The following is a 9115-nucleotide window of genomic DNA, read 5'->3' as shown; positions in this document are numbered from 1 at the left end:
AAAATAACCGGTATTCGAAAATCATATCGCAATATCGTATCGTCCGAAAATACATCGCAATAACCGGTCTACCGCGGTATATCGCCCACCCCTACCTATCGGTGAATCGGACAGGTTTAAATATTTCTTCATAACTTCAGACATAAAAGATCGATTCAAATAAATCAAACATTTATATGAATGCGAGCAACAGTTCTAAGTGTTAGTAAGTTTAGATTATCATGAAAGTCTAAACATTCTTCACTACATGTATGCTAAAAGTGTAGATAGTGACCCGCTATTGGCGAGTAATCTGTATCAAACAATCAGTTTTTTTTTTAGATAAAATCATTCAATTACATATTAGCTTTTTTTAGGATCTCATGGTTCTCCTAAATTGGGCAGAAAGAAGGTTACTAAAAAGGAAATGACAAATTCTGCAGATGAACTTCAAGTTCAACAACAAGTGACTCAGATAATGTTTTGGACAACAATTGTGTCATTGTTCAGTTCACAATTGTTCATACTCTGCATGTCCAATTCTTTTGAAATTTTACCAGACGTTTATATATCTTATTTTCAATTTCAACACCACATCAGTAATACAAATAAAGTTAAAAAGAGCTTGCATACGCTAAAACATTCCAGTGGATCTCCTGCGTTGTGCCCGGCCATGTTTACTTTTTTTTTCGCAATAGCCTCTAAATAAAGTACTTTTAAAATCTAATAGGATATTCCAGCGAACCACTTTTTCAACTAATTTTTAAAATAAAGTTTTATTTAGAAGTTATTTTCATTTAGAGAAGAGAACTTGCAAATAATTACAAGATAATCATTTGACTGTTTTACGGAAAAGAGAATATCCAAAATGGCGCTTTCTTCAAAAATATCATAAAATGAGATTTCTTAGCTAGAGCAAAGAAAATACTGAACTGTTTTTGCAAATACTTCCAGAGTAACTATAGATTTTGAAATGGAAACAATAGATAAGTGGTTTCAGAGAGAAGTAAGCTGAATTCTTGTTTTATATTATAAAGTTTTCAGTTTTCGCGATAAGTAATTGGCGAAAATTTTGCTTTAGAAGTGAAGTAAACCCATTTACGGCCAAGCTCGTCAGAAAGACCCCACATATTCACCACATGAGTCCTTTAAACATTCTTATTGCAATTAAAGTAATCATTCTTTCATACAGAACAGGAATCCAATAAAGGAATTGTACAAAATATTCTAGACTGCCTCGGTAGCCTAGTGGTAGAGCGTCCGCTTCAAGTGCAAGAGGTCGTGGGTTCGATCCCCGGCCGCGTCATACCAAAGACGTAAAAAATGGTACAAGCAGCTTCTTCGCTTGGCGCTCAGCTTTAAGGGGATTCATAATTTTAACATGTCCAAAACATTGCGGAATGATACTTATTTCACTTGGGTAATGATAACATTTTACTCGGACTTTATCATAGACTCCCTGTGTAAAATCTCCAACTTTAATCTAATATAAAGGTATTAAATCGATATAATATTTCAATGAAACTTCAAAGTTTTGTTGTTTGTAGCATTATCTGGGGCATGTGCAATGAGAAATCTTGATTTGATAGCTAAAATAGTGTGATATTTATTGCTAAAGTCACTATATGTTCATTGTAAATATACTTGGTTATACCCAAGTGGAAACTGGCAGGTACTCGAAAATGCAGCTCTCTGATTGGTCAGTTAGAACCCCTAATGTACTGTGATGTCATGATAAAGTTATGAATAGTGCTAGGACTGGTCAGCCCGGTGTCAGTTAGTGTTATTTCTAGAGCTCAAAAAGGGCAGGGTGCTGCCAAAAAGGGGCAGGGTGCTGTCCGAAAGGGGCAGGGTGCCCTTTTAGATGTGAAAGTTACCATAGCAGTAGTTGCATTTCTAGATGTCTATAGTTAATATGTATTCCATTTATCTTTATTCCACACTTAAAAGAAATGTCACACAAAGAGCTATAAAAATAAATTTTATTATACTTCTTTGTGTCACAGAATAAAGTGCTAAATCTTCCCAAAACCAGTAACAAAGTTTACAAAGGCTTTTTACTTACTTTATAGTTAAGGTTAAACCATTCAAGCCTTTCCCTTAAAAATGTCACCAAGAATGTCAACTTCTTCATATGAATGTGAAATAGTGGAGGGCCTTAATATAAGCTTAATCTTGAAATCAAGATCATGTTGTAAACAACATAGTTAAAGGCCTGTTTCAGGTCACATTGTAAACTGATAATTATCAAAAGTCCTGTTGTATTTATCAGGTCTTTCATCAATATTTCATAAACAGAAAAGTGCTATTACAGTAAGGTTAAAGTTTACTAAATCGCATATCCAAAATAAACTATCCGGATACTGGTACACTTTCGGAATGTTGTCTGAAAGTAGTTCTTACTCAGTTTAAATGACCTACTAGGGTAAACCAGAGATAGTTCCACATATTTTGATGTTTCTCATCATAAAAAAATACACAGACTGTCAGCTTTTTTGAAGGAAGTATGGAAAAATTGCATACGACATCGGGAGTAATAAGACTCGTGAACGGACATTCTAAACATTCTTTTACTTTCGATAATCATTAAAATGTGTGCATTTTCTAGTTTAAATTACAGTAGAATCAAACTGCATTGATATATACTTGTTATACTAAACGACGGTCTAATTTAAATTTTGCTCAAAGAAATCTAGGGCACTTTTCACGTGCTCGGTAATCAGCTGGCCGCTTACGCACGCTTTTTTGACGTTTCACAGGATCCATACTCTTTATCAATTTGTTTTAACACTTCACTGATTCTCATTACCTGTGTGCACTCGCCGTGACGTAATTTGCTGATCAAAAAATCGTCGAGGCATGTCAACAGGGAAATTGGCGGGATTTAGCATAAGATCAAAGGCAAGAGGGCACATTTTACGTGCAGCGTGGCGGCAGTAAAAAAGGGCAGGGCGGGGCGCCCCGCTGCGTCGCTCTAGAAATAACACTAATGTGACTGGGTGGGGTATCATGCCACGTGTCTACGGCGTGAAATTTTAAACTGGTCTGAACATATTTTATATATTATTATATATTATAACATATTAATACTATTTCCTCTCAAGCAAACAACTCTCTTAAATTCATCAAAAGAAATGTTCAGACAACAAACAAAAAGGTCAAAGAGAAAGCTTATAACACCTATGTCCGTCCACAACTCGAGTATTGCTCATCCATCTGGCACCCCTGGCAAAAGTCCCTCTCATACAAAGTCGAAAAAGTGCAAAGATCAGCAGCACGGTTTGTCTTTAACGACTATAACTATACAAGCAGTGTAACCCAGATGATTAACACCCTAAACTGGCAAACTTTAGAACAACGGCGCATACAATCTTCTCATCTATTTTTACAAAATCCGAACAAATCATGTATGCGTCGACCATAACCATCTAACTCCGACCAGAAACCTGAACTACCTAATTCCACAGTCCCGTACTCAATACCACATGAATTCCTTCTTCCCCCGTACAATCAGACTATGGAATGGCCTTCCCCAATATGTACAGTCCAGCCCCAGCCTCAACATATTTGCTGAGCGGCTGGCCACTGTACATCTGCAGTAACTTCCTTCACTATGTTTTTTAACTTAGCACCTGTAGTAATTTTTATTCTTTGCACCTAATGAGTTTTCTCATTTTTAACACTGCCCAGACAAGCGCCTTCCAGTCATAATCGTTAATGATTGTTGGAAGTATCATGTAGATGTAGAGATGTAGATATTCCAGTGAGGCAGCACTATATTTTAAAGTTGGGCATTGTGCTCATTGCTACAAGTAGACACGGTCGTTTATATGACTGAAAAATTGTTGAAAAAGACGTTAAACCTGAACACACACAAAATATTCTACAAGTATAGTCGTCCGCGTTATTCTCGCGTCATTGGTAATTTCGTGTTATTTCCATTTTGCACTGCAGCGCCATCTTGACATTGTTTACAAACAACCTACTTTCATTTTCAGTTCAAATTTTAATCAATTTATCCACAATGCATAGAATTTTGGTAAGTTAACTTTCAAAATAGTTAGAATACTTAAATTTCTATCCAATTAAACCCAAATCCTGTATTTTTCACATGTTAACATCGTTTTCGCCAATGTTTTGTTTATGTCGTCTGTTATAAGTAGGCCCGATTGGGATGAACGACGATCCGACAATGCCCCGCTTCCCTTTAATTCCCGCCTTGGTACCATAATTTCCGACACGGACAAATTTTAGTGGTCACATACAAAGGTTCAAAGGTCAGGGTTCTGAGAAGGGACAGGTCTTTCAGGTGTACACACTGTCCAAATGAGTAAATTGTTAAGTACTGGGTGTGGAACATTTCACATAGTTTTACCAATATTCACTGCGGAAAATGGTTCCGTATACGGGAGTGTACGCATTCCGTATACTCCTTATATACGGGCGTATATGGAAACATTTTTCCCGTATATGGAACATTCCATATGCGGGAATCCCATATTCTTTAATTGGACATTCCTGTTTTTCTCACATGGATCCGTTCATTCATACTTAGCATAAATACTTAAACAAAAAAATACGTTTCAACAGTTTATGTCAGTATTTAAAGTTAGGCATTGTCAAGGTCCATGGTTATGTTTAAGGCGTAGGTTTTGATCATACTTTCAGGAAAGATACCTTTTATATGATATTCGTATATTAGACATATACGGGACCGTATACTCCCGTATATGCACATATTTTTCGCAGTGATTGTTATTTATAACTAAACTATAGTCTGACAGCCCGTGGCTACCAAATTTCAGCTCGGGCTACCGATTTTTCACAGGTACAAGCCCGACTGGGCTACCAAATTTTCCTCATTTGTTTAAAAAACATGCTAATTAAACAAGTACTGCATCGTGATTTTCCAGACTGAGAAACGCTTATGGAATTTATTGGTTTTTGCACTCTTACGTGTTGACAATCAAACACAGTGTCAAAGACGTAACCGCAGCGCTAATTGGCTGAATACAATCACCTCTAGCGTAACAGATAATTTGATTAGCTTTCACACTTCTCGCTAAAATCTCACAAGTACCTGCAGTAGGTGGAGCTTAAATTATGCTATCAGCATGTGTGTAATGTGTATTCAGCACTCGGTATTACATCTTACAAATTGTCAACAGTCCGAGTTGCAGTAATTGGTGAGTGCGTATCCTAAAAAATCGGGCATAACAGTTTAGATTTCGTTTTGGCAATGAGTGTCATGTCCGATGCTTTTGGACTCTGACGATGCTGATCTGGACTGGAGTATTTCGAGTTAAATTTTTTCAAAAACATGGCAAACATGTACTGTATGTCTTTTTTATTACTTCAAACATGCATAGAGATGTCTGTAAAAGAAAATGTTATATGGTGCAAAAATTATGTATTTTAAGGTGTTAAAGTTCAGGCAAGTGAAATTGGTGTCGGGCTTGGAAAATTTTTTATCTGGTAGCCCTGAACGGGTTATTGGATTCAAATCTGAATTTCGTACACTGTTAATGTACTGGAAATAAACAAATATTGTGATATTAACCTTACAATAATGATACAACTACAACAACTTCTTTAACGCGAAAATACCAAGGACATACAAAATCAAAATGGTAGAAAGTGTACATGTTGACATGTGATTGTCGGAATATTTTAATTATATTTTGTGTCAAAACTTGTATGTTTTGATAGATAAGGAATTATTTTAAATTAGGTATTAAACAAAATAACTGTTATATCATCATTTGCTTGCTTACTGTATTTAGTGTCACTAGTACCACGAGAATATAGGGGAACAGGCTACTTGGTCCTCTGTCAGTGAGGTGCAAAGACTGTAAAGTTAAAACATCAGGGTTTCTTTTTCTTAAGAAACTGAGGTCGATGTCTTCTCCTAGAAAAAAATTCCGCTACATGTATTTAATTTACATTTTATTTGTTCTAAACTGTCAGATGTCTCTCATTTTTATGGTGCGTTCGTGCATGTGCCCATACATTGACATATGTTGCTGCCGGCAGGTGCGATTTTTAGTCCATTTCTCATTAAATGTTCGGTCAACCCTCTTATTTTTGTACATTTTTTTTTTCACTACAATTGTCGGGCGTTAGTATAACATTTCTTTCCCAGTTCTGCCCCGGCATAATATGTTAGTGACACCATTTTGGTGTATTGTACATGAATGATGTTGCGGTTCTCAGGGTACGATAAATGCCGGTAAGTCAGACCACATCCAGATTAAGAAACAGCGGACCGCTTCAAAATTTTCTGGTCATGTCCGTCGGACCGACGACTTTGCAGAAGTCTGGTCTAAGCCAAACCTGGAAACAAGTTGTTCTACCACAACCCAGAGTCTTTGAAGGACTCCGACTGTGACAGTCTTGTCAGTGCCTTTAAAAATAAACAGCAAAGAGACATGCCACTTTAAATTTAAAAAAAAAATGTTAACAGTTTCTGAAAATATAGTAAAATGTGTGACTCAAACTTGTTTTATGTTGTTAATATCTAAAAAAATATTCCCCAGTTTTAAAAAAAAAAATAGTGCGCTAATTTTTCCCATCTCAAAAGGCCTAGGCCCCTTCCCCAAGTCCTAAAAAAAAAACTGAACGTCCAAAGATCAGACCACCTTCTGGAAAAAGACAAAACTTAAAGAGTAATTAATGAGTCGCTCTCTTTAATACTTACTACAGGAAAGTAAAGAATAAAATCTAAGACATACACCAGGTCAAGTCAGATATCATCTGTTGCACTGAATTCTGGTTAAAACTAGATATCGGCACAGTAGAAATTTACCCAGATAAAACAATCCAGAAAGAAAACATCACCAGAGATGCCAGTGATCCTCATCTGTGAGGGGTTTGAATAAGTTGCTAATGGGGCTAAATCCTGGCGATTGAACATTTCTATAAATTTTGTATTATTATATAAAGTTTATTTTTGATTTTCTGTCCATGCTGAGTCATATCTCAGACATGGTTTGAAGGATTTCAATAAAGAATGGTAGAAATAACATTGTAGAAATGTTAACTTCAATAGAGAAATGTGGCCCTGCAAGTTTCAGTTTGATTGCTTAAGGAAGACAAGATTTATGGCCCTTTGTACAAATAGTACATTATCTTTTTATGACATTGATAATGAATTTGGATTTTTTGAAAACATATTGAATTGTAACAAAATATGTTTTAAAGCAGCATGCCTCCAGATTTGGCTAAAAAATAATCTTTCTTTCAAATTGAAGTTTTGGTCATGTTATGAACATTAAAATATGAATTTTCGTTTCTAAAATATTTTAAACATTCCAAATCAAGAAAAAAAGATGACCGCATCGGGAATCAAACCCCGGACCGCTGCGGCAATAAAGACATTTTCCCGTTGTCGTAACCAATAGCGCTTTAGCTGAAGTAGTGAATAATGACTTCTAAATATAGATATTTATAATCGAGACAGTTTACCCGGAGTAAAGGCGTGACAAACGCTTTTCGATTTTCATCGTAAAAAGTAGTAAAAACAGCAAATTCTCATGTGTTTTCGTAACATAAAGTTTGTCAGTAATTAAGTTTTAATGCCTTCTTAAGAAATGTAGCATTTATTTCAAGATATCTTAAAAAAAAAAATTTTTTTTTTGTCGAACGATATGGAGGCATGCCGCTTTAAGAAAAAATAAGTTGGTGGCTTTTGAAAGAAAATAGCAGTATGACTCTGGCATTAATAATTTCAGATGATTCTGGTGGCAAATGATGTAGTTGCTAAATCTGAACAATAAATTCTGTTTATTGATAATCATATTTGTTTAAGATATTCCGCACAACTATATAGTGTTTGTATGTTGCAGGTACTTCAATGGAGAACAGGAGCTTCTGTAGCATGGTCTGTTATCACATTGCCAGTCATTAGTATTGTGTACTTGTTTCTGACTAGTTTCCAACTGTTTCATCCACTGCAGTGGATCACAGGTAAACAAAGAGATGTGGCATAGTGTTTTAGATTTGATGTCAAGTTAATTGAATGAGTTATAGTTGCATTCCTTAAAATTCAATTTTATTTAATACAAATGTATTTGATCATGTGGGGTCATGATATTGGGTTCTCTGGTCTGTTTGAATTGTAAAAAAAATGCAGTGGAGAGTATAGAACTTTTGAGACCTTAAGATGTTGAAGAAGATAATTATTGTATATGGTAGTTGAAAAAGTTTTTTTTTTCTAAACAGTAGAAGACAGAAATAACACTTTAAGATACAGGGTAACTGTTTCTTTTTGATTCATTATCAAGCATTCCTTTTGACACTTGATATATATTTATTGATGATATTTGTAATGGATTTATTTTCATGGATTTTATGGTTTAACATCAATTTATGAAATTAAATCCCAATATTGAAAAAAATAAAATCTGCTTTATTTAAAAATGTTAAAATCCATTAATTCATAGCCTCATATTAGCTGTTTTGGCTAAAAGCAAGGCCAAAATTAAAAATATGTTTGTTTGCTGTCTCCCTACCTACTCACTTAAAATGCTGTGCCCCGAAAGTTTTTATTGGATAATGCTGGTCAAATTTTTTTCAAAGTTGCGATATGACAAGTGCCGCATATATTTCAAGTAAGCAAAATAATATTTATAAGTAAGAATGTTTAATTTGTATTATTTAGTTTCATCCTTTTTTACAACATATACAGTTTGTCTTATTTTAACAGAAGAAATTCTGTAAGAAACGATCATATATCTAATGGTAAAAGTAAAATCTCTCCACCAAAAAAAAAAAAAAAGAATTGCCTACCTATAGTGGACGCAACTTGACCCCGATGGTTGACCTTTGCATTATAATACATAATGAGGCACAACCTATTATTGAAAAGGAGTGTACGGTAAAACACAAGCTGCACGAAAAAAGAGGAAATATAAATTTGTGTAAATATGATAAGTGTATTGGAAGGTTTTAATTGATCAAATGTTAGTATATACACTTTGATACTGTATTGTATACAAACTAATTCCATATAAATATACACGGCTACCCTAAGCACCCTTGAGTTCTATAATAAAATAATCGATATGAATAATCAGCCTAAGGTCAACCATCGCGGTCAAGTTGCGACTACTATACCTACCCAACTTTAAAAAGTAGG

At 34.9% G+C, this 9115-nt stretch overlaps 1 protein-coding gene across 1 annotated transcript in view; it reads left to right on the top strand.

Annotated features, from left to right (window-relative positions):
• Positions 1-834: 834 nt before the first annotated feature.
• The window catches only part of LOC123525941 (nucleoporin NDC1-like), a 31569-nt gene continuing 23288 nt past the window's right edge, over positions 835-9115 (top strand). Inside the window, exons 1-2 of the mRNA XM_053537773.1 lie at positions 835-985; positions 7824-7944. Of these exons, the coding sequence (XP_053393748.1) occupies positions 953-985; positions 7824-7944 (154 nt within the window). The 5' untranslated portion in view covers positions 835-952. The remainder of the gene's footprint in view (positions 986-7823; positions 7945-9115) is intronic.

Source organism: Mercenaria mercenaria, chromosome 3 (genome assembly GCF_021730395.1).
Source record: "Mercenaria mercenaria strain notata chromosome 3, MADL_Memer_1, whole genome shotgun sequence".
NCBI classification, from domain to species: domain Eukaryota; kingdom Metazoa; phylum Mollusca; class Bivalvia; order Venerida; family Veneridae; genus Mercenaria; species Mercenaria mercenaria.
This window is presented reverse-complemented; position numbering and strand designations above follow the sequence as displayed.